A 16,393-nucleotide genomic window follows, 5' to 3' on the forward strand; every position below is an offset into this window, starting at 1 on the left:
AAAAGCTGGACCAGAAACTGCTGCTAGCCTAGCATGCCTCACTGGAGAGCGTGCTCGCCTGATGCCTGGGTGTTTGGTATGCTTGGGCCACTACTGAGAACAGTAAGGTTGCACAGAAGGTAATGAACACCGCTCAAAAAAATCATTGGCTGCCTTCTGCCACCCCTGGAGGTCATTGCCAGATCCTCCTGTCTCAGAAAAACCAGGGCCATGATGACTTGCCTTGCATCCCACCCACCACATGTTTGACCTGCTGCCCTATGGTTGGTGCTTCAGGTCAATCAGGTCCCACACCTCCAGACTTAAAAACAGCATATTCCCCTGGGCTGTTCGGACTGTCAACAAACACTATCCCCCACATCACACCCCTGCCCACTCACCTCACCAATCGGAGCCTTCATCTGAGTAACCATCACCACTCAGACCACTCGCACGTGGACTCTTTTCAGACCGAGTAATTTGCATCCTTGCACTGCCTTTTGCAATTTCTTCTGTAATGTGTGCCTTTTGTGTATACCCCTCATGATTGTATGTATTTAAGCTGTTTGCTATTTATTCCTGCTGTCTACTATTCATATTTTACTCCAGCATGGTTGATGTGGAGCACCCACAATTTCATTGTACATTTTCAATGACAACAAAGGGCTATTCTATCCTGCCTGCTGTGTCCCTTGCATCTTGTTAAGTCCTCTTTGCTGCATGAGATAGCCCCTTTTAGTTACTTCCTGTTTTATTTTGTTAGTCTCTTGTCTCATGTGTTGTATTTAGTTGGATTTTCTGTTTGGAGTTTCCATTGTGCAGTTTATGTTCTAAGGCTTTTTGTTAATTGTGAACCAAGAAAACATTAAATTAACCTTCATCATGTTTGCAGACAGAAAGACATAAAAGCACTCAAAGGTGCTCACGATTACATCTCAGTGAGTTTATTCACATTTCTTTAAATTTCAGAGCATTTCACCATAACGCGCCCACTAAAGGACAGTCTCAGGTAACTGAGCTTTGCCAAAATGCAGCGAGTATGAGGGAATTCTGATGGACATTTGTTGTGTCTCAGTTACTCATTAAATGAGGCTGTGCTGGAGTCTAGCTTCACTGTGTTTAACTTTGTTGTGCTTCACTAGAAGCATTGTTGTTTCTAGCTAATCAGAAAATATTCAGTTATTACAAAACTGTTGAGTAAAAGAAAAAAAAAGTTGACAATGACATTTTATTTACAATAATCTCTTCTCTCTGCTTGGTGGTATTACAAACAGGGTGGAGAACCACAGGGCTTTAAATGAGGAACCATTTCAGCTTAAAAACCCTCATTTGTCCCTCCATGTCCATACAGAACAGTGGGGTGGGGCAGGCTGCAGTAACCATGACCATACCACTGTAAAACCAGAAAATCTGACAGCTTTTATTTGATAAAGGTTGGTCGGTCGGCTGATTCTTTGAGGTCCCTCCCCCCTCGAGCTTGTATATTGCTGTTGTTTGCTGTGACACAGTGTCTCCATTCCTGATAATGGTCAGGAAGAAAACAAGCTCCTGTTTCACTGATTCCTTAAATTGAAGGTGAACCCGAGTTTAAATCCTGCAGGCTGTTGAGCTGTATGCAGTTTAATTGGCTCAGAGACTTCACTAGCCACAAGCTGCTTCACTAGCCACGAGCCCGAGGAGGCCATGCTTCAATGTGCAGATTGATTTCCACACAATTGTGTGCATTTATACATATTACTACAGGCATAATAAAAAGCGACAGATGTTTGACTGACTGAGGAGCCAAAATCAGTGTGGAGAATTATTCCTGTAAACAAGCCGCTCTGTCAGTGATCATTCCACCTTTTTTTTTTTATTGTTGTTGGTGTTTGTCAAGGGATCTGAGAAGACTGCAGAGTGGTCGCAGTATTTTTCCATGTTGGAGCAGAAATGTGAGAATTACATCACCAACCCGTCAGGCTTCAGTTCACATTTGTGTTTGTCTAAGCTAGATCTTTGACCTTTTGGGTATGCGAGATAAAGACTTCCATCATTCAGGGTGCCAATAAAATATGTCAAATAAATAAATTTGATTGTGAAAGTAAACATTTCTCAGAACATGGTAAAAAAAGATTAACGTGACCTCACGTCAGTTCAAACTGTGCCCGAGCTGAGTGAAAATATTTCCCCATCGCTGCAAAGCAAACACTCAGAAATAACAGAGAAAAGAGTTAGTGTTCTCCAAGATCACAAACAGATAACATCTGCTCTGTGGCGTCTCTGCAGGCGTGATGGGCCCTGTGGAGATGGACGAGTTCGGGGACAGAGAGATGGACTTCGCTGTGTGGGACATGACCGATGTTGAGTCTGGAGAATTCCAGGTAAGACTATTGATGTCATCATTGTCATGTAACACCTTAGAGGTACGATAAAGGCTGCAGAGCTACCGTAAAACCGACTGGAGTAAAGTTCAGTGTGTCAGGGGAGACCCCGACGAGCGAACCAAGCTCTTGCAATGGTTGTATAAGGATCGAATGGCCCGTAGTAACGGGCCAGACACCCTATACTCCCCCAACAGCTCCCACAGGACACCCCGAGGAACACGGTCGAATGCCTTCTCCAAGTCCACAAAACACATGTAGACTGGTTGGGCAAACTCCCATGCACCCTCAAGTATCCTTGAGAGGATAAAGAGCTGGTCCAGTGTTCCGCGACCAGGACGAAAACCGCATTGTTCCTCCTGTATCCGAGGTTCGACTAGCGGACTCTCTTTTCCAGCACCCTGGCGTAGACTTTCCCAGGGAGGCTGAGGAGTGTGATCCCCCTGTAGTTGGAACACACCCTCCGGTCCCCCTTCTTAAAGATGGGGACCACCACCCCGGTCTGCCAGTCCAGGGGTACTGCCCCTGATCTCCACGCAACATTGTAGAGGCGTGTCAACCAGGACAGCCCTACAAAAAATAAAATAAAAGTGCCAATAATCCCCAGTGCGTGTTCTCTTCGTGTGTCAGTTCCCAGCTCCCTCTTCGGTGTCTATGTACACTTGTGCCCAGCACCCTCCACCCATTTCCTCAATCCACCTGGAAACAAGAGACACTGCTGTAAGTATATTCCAAACAACTGGCCAACAGAAACACTTTCACCTCACTAGCAGGAGAACTGATTGTACAACGATCCTGTGCTGACTGTCGCCCAGTTAGTAGTACTCACTTGACGAGGCTGATCAGCAGCAGGTGAGTGTAATTACTCCAGATGTCACTGGCTCCAAGGCAGGAAAACTCTCCAAGCCTGGTGTAGCAGCACCAGAGAATTAAACTTAGAACATCCTTTAACCCCAAACCAGAGTTCAAATTCTAAACCCTGCGTCCCCAACCCAGGGCCCTGACACACCAATAAACCCTATTCCAGGGGTGGCCAACTCCAGGCCTCGAGAGCCAGTGTCCTGCAGGTTTTAGATATCACTCTGGGTCATCACAACTGAATCAAATGATTAGTTCATTACCAGGCCTCTGGAGAACTTCAAGAAATGTTGAGGAGGTAATTTAGCCATTTAAATCAGCTGTGATGGATCAAGGACACATCTGAAACCTGCAAGACACCAGCCCTCGAGGCCTGGAGTTGGCCACTCCTGCCCTATTCGATACTGTTAGGGAGTAAGTGAGATTGCAGGCTTTGAACAAAGTGAAGAAACCAGTTGTGGTGTGTGTATGTTCCCAGGTGGTGTGCGTGTATAACAGCAGCATAAAGCAGCTCATCCTGCAAAATGGTCTAAACTTCCACTGGCCCAAAGGTTCTCCGCCACCAGACATCCCCAAGTGTGGCTTCAAGAACAACAACCCAGCATGTCTCACAAGTACGAACGCACAACTACAGACTACAGACCAAACTGCACAAAGGATGTCACGAGAACCAATGCATGGACTGGTTCTTATATAGTGCATTTGTATATAGTGCTTATAGTGAAGTTTGATATGTTCAAAAGGGTCTTTGCAATGGCTAACGTTATACATCCTTAAGGTAACTTAATGGAACTAACTTTAAAGTAACACTAACAGTATACTCAGTCATTTCAGCCTCTGTGCTGTCAAAAAATATAGTTAACACTTTAAAGAAACAGCTTGCTGCCAGGATGCCATTGATTTATTAAAGTAGTTTATCTTTAAGTACATGGGATGATAATTTTTTTTCCTATTGATAATCATATAATTTTAATGATTCGTACCTACATTTCTGGTATTGTGACATTGCTAAACTGCAGATCACAGGCTACGTCACAAAAACGTCACATTTTGAAGCCTAAACATCAGCATTTTTTTCTGCATAATCCATCATATACAATTGAATCAAATGGAAAAGTCTCTTTTTGAAACTTGTTTTTATTAGTATTTATCTTTTGCTTGATGCAATGTGCATAAAGTTTAAAATGAAATTATATGGAACAGTCTTTGACTTGAAGGAATTTGTTTAACAGTTAAACCTGTTTTCTGCGTATTCCAGCATATTACACTTGCTCTTTCAAATAGATGCAAGTAAAACACAGCAAAAAATAAATGAAATCTAAGATTCAGCAGCACTAATTCTATTTTCAGCTGATTAGCAGAAGCAGGGCCGGTGGAGGTTTGCCTGGTGCCACAGCGGTCATGTCAGTGGGGGGATCCGGGGGGTTTCTCTGTGAATTTTACATTCCCATGGCAGCGTGCTAGGTGCTTGCTGAAATTTTGAAATGTAATTTTTCACTGTAGAAGGAAGTTTTATTCCCACGCAGAGTGTACAGCAGACACTAATGTTTTGGTCACTTTTTATGGAATCAAACTCAAAGTAATGTCAGTACTTCCAAGCTTTAAACGCTGCACATACTCTCTCCCACACTCCATATTATCCATTGTTGATCTACACACGTCTGTGGCTGCCACAGACGTCACACACTTGTACGTCATTGTAATGAGACACTCTCACAAACAAAATCACTGTTTAGTAATGCAGCATGCTTATGGGAAAGAAGTAAGAGTAATCTAATTACTTTTTTGCAATAGTAATCCCTTACTTTACTTGTTACTTTAAAAAAGTATGCCTTACTGCCCATCTTTGCTTATAACACATGTTAAGCCCCATGGACTGAAAACCGCTTCACCCAGAGCAAAAGAGCTCAAACTGGTCCTCACTCCTGCAAACAGTAATGGATTTTCTTCCTGTCTCATCTTTTAGGTACAGTTGCTATGCATCAGATGGTTGCAATGGTGATCTGCTTTGTCTTTGTCATCATCGTTACTGTCACCATCTTCATCTACAGGTGAGCCAAACATGTTTGTATCTCTGTACTGAGTATGAAAACTGGACGTATGACCCCATTGCGACCCCGGCAGATCTCAGTTTAAATCATTACACTCATGCTGCACATCAGGCCCAGAAAGAAAGGAAGGCTCGAAGGAGAAATCCTCATCTGACTTCAACAAAGAAAACCCTGATTTGATTTTGAGTCATTGAAAGTGAAAATGAACAAAGCATAAAACTGACAAGAAGCTCACTCATGCACTCAAATTCAAAAACTGACTCCATACAGGCAGGTGAGACTCTACTGTTACGGAGGTTTGTTATCATCAGTTCATAAGCTGAAGTCATTCCCTTGCTCTGGTCTGGCTGCTTTTCCACTTATAGAGCATAATCCTAACTGGAACAAACGCTAGTGTAAAGCCAAGCATCTCTGACTGAGATCCTCAAAGCACACTCAAAGCACTTTCTACTACAAATTTCATCCGCCCAATCGCAGACATTCATCCAATGCTTTTATCCATACCTAATACTTTCACACACGCTCACACGCCAGTGCTCCAGTGGTTCTAACACCAGAGCCACAGCCGCCCCACCAGATCTCTGTGTAACTCATTCAGCCTGTTTATCCTTTCCATCAGCTTTCTCTCCATTTTCCTTCCCCTCAAATTTCAACACACACACTCGCACATATGCACATATACACACTCTCTTCCTGTCTGCTGAACAGGAAGCTGAAGCTGGAGAGCGAGCTTGCAGCTCAGCTGTGGAGAGTTTCCTGGGATGACGTCCAGATGAGCAACCTGGATAAAGTCCTGAGGAGAGCGTGCAGCAGGCTCACCATGTCTCTGGTAACACAGCTGTTATTATACTATAAATAAATCATCCGTACTCACTGGAAACATATTATACCTAATACAGTGCCTGTCTTTACTTCCTGAAATTTTCCAGTTTCAGTTTATAGTCTGAAATGTGTTTGCATTTGTAAACAATGACTAACAGATGGAACAGGAAGCCTTCAACTGGATTTCTATTTTTCCCTTTCTGGAATTCCCGGCTACACCGGAAGCTCTCTGGGCCTGGATCAGCTGACTGACTGATTTGTTCACATTGAATTAAATCATTTTCCTAAATTCTTCATTGTATAGTAGAGTTGTGCAAAAAAAAGATAATTGAAGTCTCCTTCAAACCATAAACCTGGTTTTCTTTTCTTTATATAATATATATTATGTTATATATTATATAATTATTCACTGTGATGCTGATTACTCTATTAATTAGTAACTACTGGGCTGGACCACCCATGCAAAACATGAGGAAAAAAGTTTCCTCCGTATGGTAGTGCTGCATGTTATCCAGGACCTACACTCTTCATTGAAAAAAAGCCGAGTGTCTCGATTGTTTGTGCTTGTGTCTGCAGAAAGGATCCAACTATGGTTCTCTGATGACCATGGAGGGAAACTTTCAGATCTACACTAAAACCGGATACTACAAGGTCTGACAGACGCTGACAGTCCCATCACATGTTCCTCTAACAAGATGGTGTCAAGTGGTAATCTGGTTCACTGTGTCTCCTGCAGGGAAACTTGGCAGCTATCAAATACATCAACAAGAAACGCATCGAACTGACCCGGAAGGTTCTGTTTGAACTGAAGCATGTAAGAACTATCTGCCCACTAACCTACCAGCTAACACTGTACCTGACTGACCTAGCTTATAGGTCTTCTTGCAGGATGTTGAGCTTTTGTATTTGTAGCAAATGAAATAATAGCCTAGCGACTTGCTATAGACTGAAAACCTTACCTACCTGCATGCATATATATATATATGTGTGTGTGTGTGTGTGTGTGTGTGTGTGTGTGTGTGTGTGTGTGTGTGTATACACCTATCCGATCTAACCTCCTAAATGATCTCAACCTACCAATCTACCCATTTTGTTTGTAGAGCATGATAGGATTTAAAGTAGCAGCCTCTGTGTTTTTGTAGATGCGAGATGTCCAAAATGAACACCTGACCCGCTTCATTGGCGCCTGTATTGACCCGCCGAACATGTGCATCATCACAGAGTACTGTCCAAGAGGCAGCCTTCAGGTAAGTCACACCCAGCTAATGTTTTGCTAGAAATCTGTGCATTATTTTTCATCGACACTTTCAGCTTGCATGTCAAAACCCTGGTCCAGTTTTACTTTATACAGATTAGAAATATTGCAAAAAGTCAGAACAATATTTCCAAATAATATAACTGCACACCTTGTCCACATCCTCAGTTTACTTTGGTTAGATCGCGACAGCTCTTTGGATGCAAACTCTGACATCAAACATGGAGATGGCTGCTGTGTGGAGCTCGTGTTAATACGGGAGCAGTTGAAAGCTGGTTAGGCATTAAGATACCTAAATGATGCAGTGGTTTCTACAGTCAGGAGGTAGCACTGCAGCCATCCTCTGCTCGTTCATTCCTTACATTTTTTCATATGAGATGTTTTTTGTGTTTCAGATGTTCTCTCTCCTCTCAGCTACAGTTATCTGTCAGCACTGTAGCATAGCAACCTCCCAGCACAGTAACCTAGCAACATGCAAAGGTTGATGTGGGCCGTGTGGGGGTTTGGGTTGTTGTCAGATGACCGCTGGATGTCAGGGCTGTCATCCTAACACAGAGCAACTCAGGCGGTTTGAGTTATTTTGAGTTTGTGCTCTGAGATGAGGATGATGCTTTTAGTGTGGGGAGGAAGAATGAATATCAAATATCAGCTGAAGCTGCTGCTTACAGATAGTCACAAGCAAAGACACCATTACTCTGCTGAGTGATTCAGTATTCAGTACACAATTTTAACCATGCACAGAAATGTCCTCGCAGAGCAGAAGTGTCCTCAGTGTCTGTCACTGAGGACCAGTGTTGGTCAAGTTACTTGAAAAGAGTAATCAGTAACTAATTACTGATTACTTCCCCAAAAAAGTAATCCAGTTACTTTACTGATTACTTATTTTCAAAAGTAATTAATTACTTAGTTACTTAGTTACTTTTTAAAAACACGATTTACAACCTGAATAGGTGATAAAGCGATAGATCTTTCAGCCCAATTCTACTTTTTCTACATAATCCATCATACAAAATGTAATCAAATGGAAAAGTTTCTTTTTAAAACTTGTTTTATTAGTTTTAATCTTTTAACTTTATGCATCAAGCAAAAATTTAATTATATGCAACATTCTCTGACTGGAAGAAATTTGTTTAATATTTAAACCTATTTTCTGCACATTCCAGCACATAAAATAATTTTTTTGTGTGTGTTTACACTCACTCTTTCAAATAGATGAAAGTAAAACACAGCAGAAAATAAATAAAGTCAAAGACTCAGCGGTCCTGTTGCTCTATTTTCACCTGTAAAGCAGGAGTAGGGCAGGCGGAGGTTTACCCTGGTGCAGGTGTGCCGTGGTCAGTTGAAGAATCCGCGAGTTTCTCTGTGAGTTTCCCATTACGTCGTTGCGCACTCGGTGCTTGCTTGGAAGTTTAGGGATTTTTTCGTTGTAAAAAGAAGTTTTCTTCCCACGCACAACGGACGCTAATGTGTTTGTCACTTTTTATGGAATCAAACTCAAAGTAAGGTCAGTGCTTCCACACTTTAAACGCTGCACGCTCACATTCTCTCCCGCACTCGATATATTGTCCGTTGTTGATCTGCGCACAGCTGTTGTCACGAACGTCGCACTCGCTTACGTCGCTGTCATGAGACATTCTCGAAAAAAATCACGGTTTTAGTAACGCAGCGTTACTACGGGAATGTAACGGTAATCTCATTACCGTTTTTGCAATAGTAATCCCTTACTTTACTCGTTACTTGAAAAAAGTAATCGGATTACAGTAACGCGTTACTGCCCATCTCTGCTGAGGACCTCACTTGGACTGAATGGCCAACATGCGTGTGTGTCTGTCCCTCAGGACCTGATGGAGAGTGACAGCATCACACTGGACTGGATGTTCAGATACTCTCTCATTAATGACATTGTCAAGGTAAAAACTTGTCTCTTTGGCTTGGGGGGTGGGGTTACAGAAAACACATGTAAATGAAAAAGTATGAACGAGGTCTCTGACATCAATGTTGGACTCATGTTTCGATTCTAGAGAGCTTCAGACTTTTCACCTGAATCAGCTGTCTGTCTGTTTGCCTCCAGGGAATGGCATTTCTCCACAACAGCGTCATCATCTCCCATGGTAACCTTAAATCGTCCAACTGTGTGGTGGACAGCCGCTTTGTCCTGAAAATCACTGACTATGGCCTGCAGAGTCTTAGGACCAGAAACTGCCCCGAGGACACACATGCTTACTATGCACGTATGTATTGAAGCTGACGCTCTACATTAAAGACTGTCTATGAGGATGTTGTTTTCACTGATATCAGTTATTGATCACTTGGCAGGGAAGCTGTGGACAGCTCCAGAGCTGGTGAGGATAGATTGTCCTCCGAACTGTGGGACACAAAAGGGGGATGTGTACAGTTTTGGAGTGATCCTGCAGGAAGTGGCTCTGCTCAGAGGAGTTTTCTACCTCGACTCACACTCTCTCTCCCCTAAAGGTGAATGTGTGTTTCTCAGGGTTAAATTAATTCAGTTCAACCTTATTTATGCTGCAGTCACCTCAAGGTGCTTTATATTGTAAGATAAAGACCCTACAATAATAGGTCAATAGATTAATGTGTGTCTGACCTGAGTCGCTGCTGTAGGACAAATAAACGAGACTTGACATTCACACCAATTGTCCGCATGCTGAGCTTCTAATATATAAGGGAGAAGGTGATAGACAAAGCTCCATTTTTAGATGCTTGGCAGCTTTCTTTTGTAGCGATGTCACAGCACCAAAAACCGTTTTACAGCATCTTCCACTTTAATTTGAGGCATGAATCGAGCAGCAACCTCATAATAGCATCAGCTTCAGGCACCACAGCCAGTTTCTTTACTCACATGGATATTTCTGCTCGAGTTCAACTACAATCCTAATGGAGTTATCATCTCTAAATTGGTGCCATCGGCAATGACCTCTCTCAAGTCCCAAACCAATTAGCAGTTTTTTCACTGTAAGAACAACTGAAGGACAGAAGAGTTGTGTTATTTCACTTCAACGTGTGGAAACAAAAATTAAAGTTTTTGTCTGGAGTCAGGTGGTCATAATCATTTTAACTGCTATATTCCCTCCTGTTGCTGCTAATGAAATACACTTCTGATCCCCCCCCCGTTTTTCAGCTTCACCTGAGCTCTGTTCTGACAGCTGAACTTCTAAAAACATCAGTTTCTTACTTGTGTTCACTTTTGGAGTGGCTGTAGAGCAGGTCATCTGCTAATTGGAACATTGGTGATTTGATCCCTAACTGCTTGATCTGCGTGACAACTTGCCCTTGAGCAAGATACAACCCCCCGAGTTGCTCTGTGATGTTTTTATCGGAGTGTGAATGTTTGAAAGCAGGTGGGAATAGGGTATATTGTATAAAGTGCTTTGCATACTCAAGTATAAGAACCAGTCTAATTAGCAGACAGACCATTTCTTTGTTTTGATACTTCAGCACTTCCAGGTGAACACTGCTTGTGCACTCAGGCCTACCTATCTCACAATGGTAAATTATCACTCCAAAATGTCCTGGATCCACATTAGGATTGACTCCAAAAGTTCATCCTGTTTCATGGAAATCCATCCAGGACTTTCTGAGCACCCTGAACCAGCCTCGTGAGGATGAAAGAGATCTGAGCCTGTGTTTGGAGCTTCTGTAGATTTGTTTATCAGCTGATTTCTTTCAGACTTACTTCAATGACATGAGGTTTGTGTATGGTGATGGATGGATGTCCCCCTCACATTTGACAGCCACAGCTGTCAAATGTAATAATTTTACATCTTCAAGTTCAAAGATAATCGACCATTGTGGGGGTAGAGTTCACGTAGCTACTCTGCACTCTGTTGGCACATGGTATTGAAGAAGATAACAGTAGAGGAATTATATCCTTAAACTTAGTTACAACCCTTTTAGAAAGACATCTGCTGTAATTAAATGTATTCCCAATAATACATCCAATAATGTATTAATGCTGTGTAATCCATTATTGTAAATGTATATGTTAAGAAATGATTAGACAAAGGAGGATTCACAGGATTGAGTCTTCTAGAATTAGAGCATCAGCGTTTTTAAGTGTTTGTGTTTCTACTTACCTCTTACTGCTGAACGTGTGTGCTTTTGCAACCAATGCCCCCCCCCCCCCCCTCCCTCCCTCCAACAGAGATTGTGCAGGCAGTGATTCATGGTGGCACCCCACCCCTCCGCCCCTCCCTCTGCTTCCACAGTCACAGTGAGGAGCTCGGTGTCCTGATGCAGCGCTGCTGGAGTGAAGAGCCGAGCGAGCGTCCCGACTTCAACACCATCAAGATCCTGCTCAGGAAGCAGCACAGGTGAGGGAGAGGCGACGGACCCACATTTATTCTGAGACAGGTTTTTATGATGCTCTGATTAATGCTGAAGCAGGAGACATGCAAAACATCTCAGAGTATGCTCTCAGCTGTACAAAGCTTTTATTCAGCTCTCTGTTTGGACACTAAACAGAGCTGGCAGAGAGCGTCCCCGGTAACTCTGTAAAATCAGCCAGTAAAGAAATATTGAAATATAAATATTCATGTTGTTCTTTCACTAAAATAGAGGCTGAGAAATGAGAGAAATATGTAGAAAAACGGTCACTCACAAAACAGAAAGCCAAACACCTGTCACCCTGTCTGTCTCTGTCCAATCATGTGTCTCTTCAGAGGATATGGCTCTAACATCCTGGACAATCTGCTCTCCCGGATGGAGCAGTATGCTAATAACCTGGAGGAGCTGGTGGAGGAGCGAACGCAGGCCTATCATGAGGAAAAGAGGAAGGCGGAGGCCCTGCTGTACCAGATACTCCCACAGTAACTATACTTCAGTACTACTGCCCTGAATACTACACTAAATACTGGATACTGCAGTACTATAACATCCTATTTATGTGTCAGTTCTGTAGCAGAGCAGTTAAAACGAGGAGAGACAGTTCAGGCTGAAGCGTTTGACTCTGTCACCATCTACTTCAGCGACATCGTTGGCTTCACCACTCTGTCTGCAGAGAGCACGCCACTGCAGGTTGTTAACCCGGAGGAAGCTACAGGGAAACCATCCACATGAGGGTTCTCCAACTCAGGTCCTGGAGAGAGGTACTGTCCTGCAGCTTTTAGATGCATCCTTGTTCCAACACACCTAAATCAAATGAGTGGCTTGTGACCAGGCCTTTGCCAAAATTGATGGCATGCTGAAGAAGCTGCAGGACAGTAGCTCGTGAGGACTGGAGTTGGAGACGCCTGATCTATACATTCAGATCACAACGTGCAAACATAAGGCTGCCATCTGCTGGTTTGAGCTATTATTGCAGTACATTTCTGATTGTTTTGGTGTGAAATCTCACTCACCTTCTGTGTCTGCGTTTTCCTCCTGCAGGTTGTGACGTTATTAAACGACTTGTACACCTGTTTTGATGCCATTATAGACAACTTTGATGTATACAAGGTACAATTTGCTAAACTGAGCTAATCTAAGCTACATCCCACCTGTGAGTCAGATCAGTTTACCGTGTACATCTTCACCTTTCAGGTAGAAACAATCGGTGATGCCTACATGGTGGTCTCAGGACTACCTGCCAGGAACGGTAAACTTCACGGTCGAGAGGTCGCCCGCATGTCCCTCGCCCTGCTGGAAGCTGTCAAGAGCTTCCAGATCCGACACCGACCCAATCAGCAGCTACGGCTCCGCATTGGCATCCATAGCGGTACTACATACACTGCAGCCAGAAATACTACAATACACGGCATTACTATCACTACTATCATTACACTACAGTAAAAGAACAGTGCAGACTTAGTGTTGGTGTGTGTGTCACCAGGTCCGGTATGTGCTGGCGTGGTTGGGTTGAAGATGCCGAGGTACTGTCTGTTCGGAGACACGGTCAATACAGCGTCACGCATGGAGTCAACTGGGGAGGGTAGGGCCTGCTTCCTGCTAAGTAATCACATGTCTGTGTCCACCAGGACAGGTCTAACTTGATTGGTTCTTTAGTCTAATCAACTCTGATGGCGAAAGACAAAAACATCATTTAGTGTATGTTCTAGGAATAAAGTGAATCTAAAAGATGGATGTAGCCACATACTGGTTTGTTGCACCTGCTGCCTATTTTATTTTTATAAAGCCAGAGGTGACTTTCAGCCTCCCCTCTTACAGTTGTTATGAAGGGAGAAATTATTTACACAGGCCAAACCAGTTTGTGTGTCAGGCTGTAAACATGTTTATTTCTGCTAAAGTTTTAACATGGGTGTCTATGCTGACTGATTTGCTGTTGGAGCCTTTGGTGAACATTAGAGGAACTGCAGGTTTTGGGACCTTACATATTTGTCATGCTGTGGTTGTACTTGAGCACTTTATCCCCTGCTCGGCCAGGTGTGACGTAATGCGTTGTTGTGTCTTTGCAGCTCTGAAGATTCACGTGTCGGAGGCGACTCGTCAGGTTCTGCAGGAGTTCAGCTGTTTCCAGCTGCAGCTCAGAGGAGAGATTGAAGTGAAAGGGAAAGGACGCATGAGGACGTACTGGTTGGTGGGAGAGAACGCCACTAACTAAAAGATCAGGAGGACATCAAGAACCCGCCTCCTCATCTTCCCATCTAATTGGACAGAACATTGTTTAAGATGACAGATAAAAGACTAAGTGAACTTTCACCAAAGACTGTAGAGAAAAACAAAGATAGGCAAATGTTTTACTGTAAGATAAATTAATCACGCGGAAGAAAATGTGTAAATACAACAATAAACTGTGTTTGCTACCTGTGTGCCTTTATTGTCAATAAATCCATTGTCATATTTGCCACATCAGGTGATTTTTTTTTGCATGTTTTAAGTTCATAGAATAGTCTTTTATTGTCATTGCACATGTACAATGAAATTATGGGTTCTCCACACCAACTGTGCCAGATTAAATATAAATAGTAGACAGCAGGAATAAATAACAAACAGGAGAAATATATATTATCGAGAGGGATATATACAAAACAAAACAAAGGCACACATTAGAGGATCGAGTGCTTGGACAGAGTGCAAAGGACTTGGTCTGAGAATAGAGTCCATGTGTGAGTGGCCTGAATGATGAGGGTTACTCAGGTTGCAAAATCCCTAAAAATGTGTGATTTATTTCAGTTTTTCAGGATTTAATTGTACCGTGTCAAAACTTTATGTTCACTGTGATTTCAGCACAAAAATATTTCTCAGTACTACAGCTTCTAGGTTTGCTGCCATTGCCAGTGGTTATGAATGGTCACTCGTGTGAAATATAACAAGCCATAAGGGTGAATTGTAACTTTAAGCTGCTGTTGTGAAAGATGGTGTTTTGCTCGATACTTGGTAGAAGGACTGGTTTTTAATATAGCCCTTTTCTACTCAAATTGAGCACTCAAAGTTCTTTATACTACATCTCACACACATACATGCAAGCACTTTTTTTCTTTCTGTATTTACAGAATTCATGATTTTATCAATTACAGCATGTAGTCCACATCCTGAAGCAGCAAAGCAGTCCCAGACCATCACACCACCATATGTTAAAGTTACTATGATGCTAGTTTGATGTCAGATGTGACAGATTGTTGAATCATGAACTCTGACCTTAACAAGACAACTGAAGACTGCAGTTCTTTAGGTGTTGTTAGGGGTTCTTCTGTGACCTCTTGGATGAGTTGTCAATCCACTCTTGGAGTAAATTTGGTAAGCCAGGCACTCCTGTGAAGGTTTCCACTGTTCCAAGCTGGATAATGGCTCTCACCGTTTTTCACTCGAGTTATAAAGCCTTAGATATGGCTCTGTAAACCTTTCCAGATTCATAGATGTCAGTGACTTTGTTTCTCAGCTGTTTGTGGCATGTGCCTGATTGTGGCATGATGACTTGTTTTTTGAGATCTTTTAGCCTTTCACTTTGTCAGACAGTGAAATATTTTTTCCCTTTCTAAATGAAATCATCAGTTATTAACTTTATTTTGTATTTACTTAGGTTATCTTTGTCTAATATAATAATGTGTTTAATGATCTAAACATATAAGTGTGATAAATATGCAAGACAATAAATAAATGCAGGAGTTGGCAAACACATACGGATCCACCCACCACTGTGCATCACTAGAGGTAAAATGAGAAACCTACCAATTAAACAGAGATTTCTAAAAGAGAGCCTCAGGTTTCAATGTCTTCATTAGTTTCTCAACATGACTTTTAAAGGAAAGCAGCTACTCAGATTGTCAACGGAAAATTGTATTTAGTAGTCAGTATAATTTACAACTGTTTACAACTTGCATAGTTCCCATTTCTGTATAACTGTATATCTCAGATTTCTGTAAAGTTTTTTATTTCATATTCTGTATAGTTTTTCATATTTATATCCTGTTCATAGCTTGTACTCACTACAGCCTGTACATACTTATAGTTATAGAATATTCACAACATACTTCATACCGTGTACATTATAACATATCATAATAGACCCATTTCTGTAATATACTTACATATCTATATTATTGCTAATACATATTGTAATATATCTATATCACTAAAGCACTTCTGGATGGCTGCAAACTGCATTTCGTTGCCCTGTACCTGTGCATGTGCAATGACAATAAAGTTGAATTCTATTCTATTCTATTCTATTCTAATCTTTTAATGATATAAGTTTGCATATGGTAGAATACTGCATGTAATCATTTGTGTTTAGAAGTATATAATTGGTGGCATATTGAAAGAATGTCTCATCCTAGGAGGTCTGTAACATTCCAGGGTGTTCTGGCGTTCACCCCCACATCCTAGGAGTATGGGAGAGGTCGTACCTTGTCTTATTGTTTTACGGTAGGATTAACGTAGCTATATCTGTCTTAGTCTAAGTGCCTTTTGGTTTGATGAACTGCTGGACTTCGAGGCCAGCAGGTTTCGGGAAGTCATTTATGGGGTCACACTCTGACACCACACACACACACACACACACACACACACACACACACACACACAAGCACCCACTGAAGTATAAATAAAGACCGGGGCAGTTTCTCAGCGCGAGTCTCAGTTCGGGAGGCTGCCCTTGCTAGCAAGAAGTTCTGTGT

The 16,393-nt window shown here is 42.3% G+C and overlaps 1 protein-coding gene across 2 annotated transcripts in view; it reads left to right on the forward strand.

Moving 5' to 3' along the window:
• npr1a (natriuretic peptide receptor 1a) overlaps positions 1-15,263 on the forward strand; it is a 35,143-nt gene extending 19,880 nt beyond the window's left edge. The window contains exons 5-21 of one of the 2 annotated variants that reach the window (XM_086279422.1): positions 2,245-2,339; positions 3,676-3,811; positions 5,164-5,248; positions 5,957-6,077; positions 6,647-6,721; positions 6,807-6,884; positions 7,213-7,317; positions 9,164-9,235; positions 9,397-9,556; positions 9,642-9,797; positions 11,485-11,653; positions 12,002-12,148; positions 12,233-12,356; positions 12,708-12,776; positions 12,861-13,035; positions 13,150-13,248; positions 13,733-15,263. In XM_086279422.1, coding sequence (XP_086135548.1) covers positions 2,245-2,339; positions 3,676-3,811; positions 5,164-5,248; positions 5,957-6,077; positions 6,647-6,721; positions 6,807-6,884; positions 7,213-7,317; positions 9,164-9,235; positions 9,397-9,556; positions 9,642-9,797; positions 11,485-11,653; positions 12,002-12,148; positions 12,233-12,356; positions 12,708-12,776; positions 12,861-13,035; positions 13,150-13,248; positions 13,733-13,878 — 2,012 coding nt within the window. In that variant the 3' untranslated portion in view covers positions 13,879-15,263. The remainder of the gene's footprint in view (positions 1-2,244; positions 2,340-3,675; positions 3,812-5,163; positions 5,249-5,956; positions 6,078-6,646; positions 6,722-6,806; positions 6,885-7,212; positions 7,318-9,163; positions 9,236-9,396; positions 9,557-9,641; positions 9,798-11,484; positions 11,654-12,001; positions 12,149-12,232; positions 12,357-12,707; positions 12,777-12,860; positions 13,036-13,149; positions 13,249-13,732) is intronic. The other variant, XM_086279421.1, reaches the window with a different exon arrangement.
• The last annotated feature ends 1,130 nt before the right edge of the window (positions 15,264-16,393 follow it).

The sequence above is a fragment of the Aulonocara sp. 'chitande type north' Nkhata Bay genome, linkage group LG22 (genome assembly GCF_057382095.1).
Source record: "Aulonocara sp. 'chitande type north' Nkhata Bay isolate Kocher_YH1m ecotype deep benthic linkage group LG22, A_spYH_male_GT1.1, whole genome shotgun sequence".
Classification (NCBI taxonomy): domain Eukaryota; kingdom Metazoa; phylum Chordata; class Actinopteri; order Cichliformes; family Cichlidae; genus Aulonocara; species Aulonocara sp. 'chitande type north' Nkhata Bay.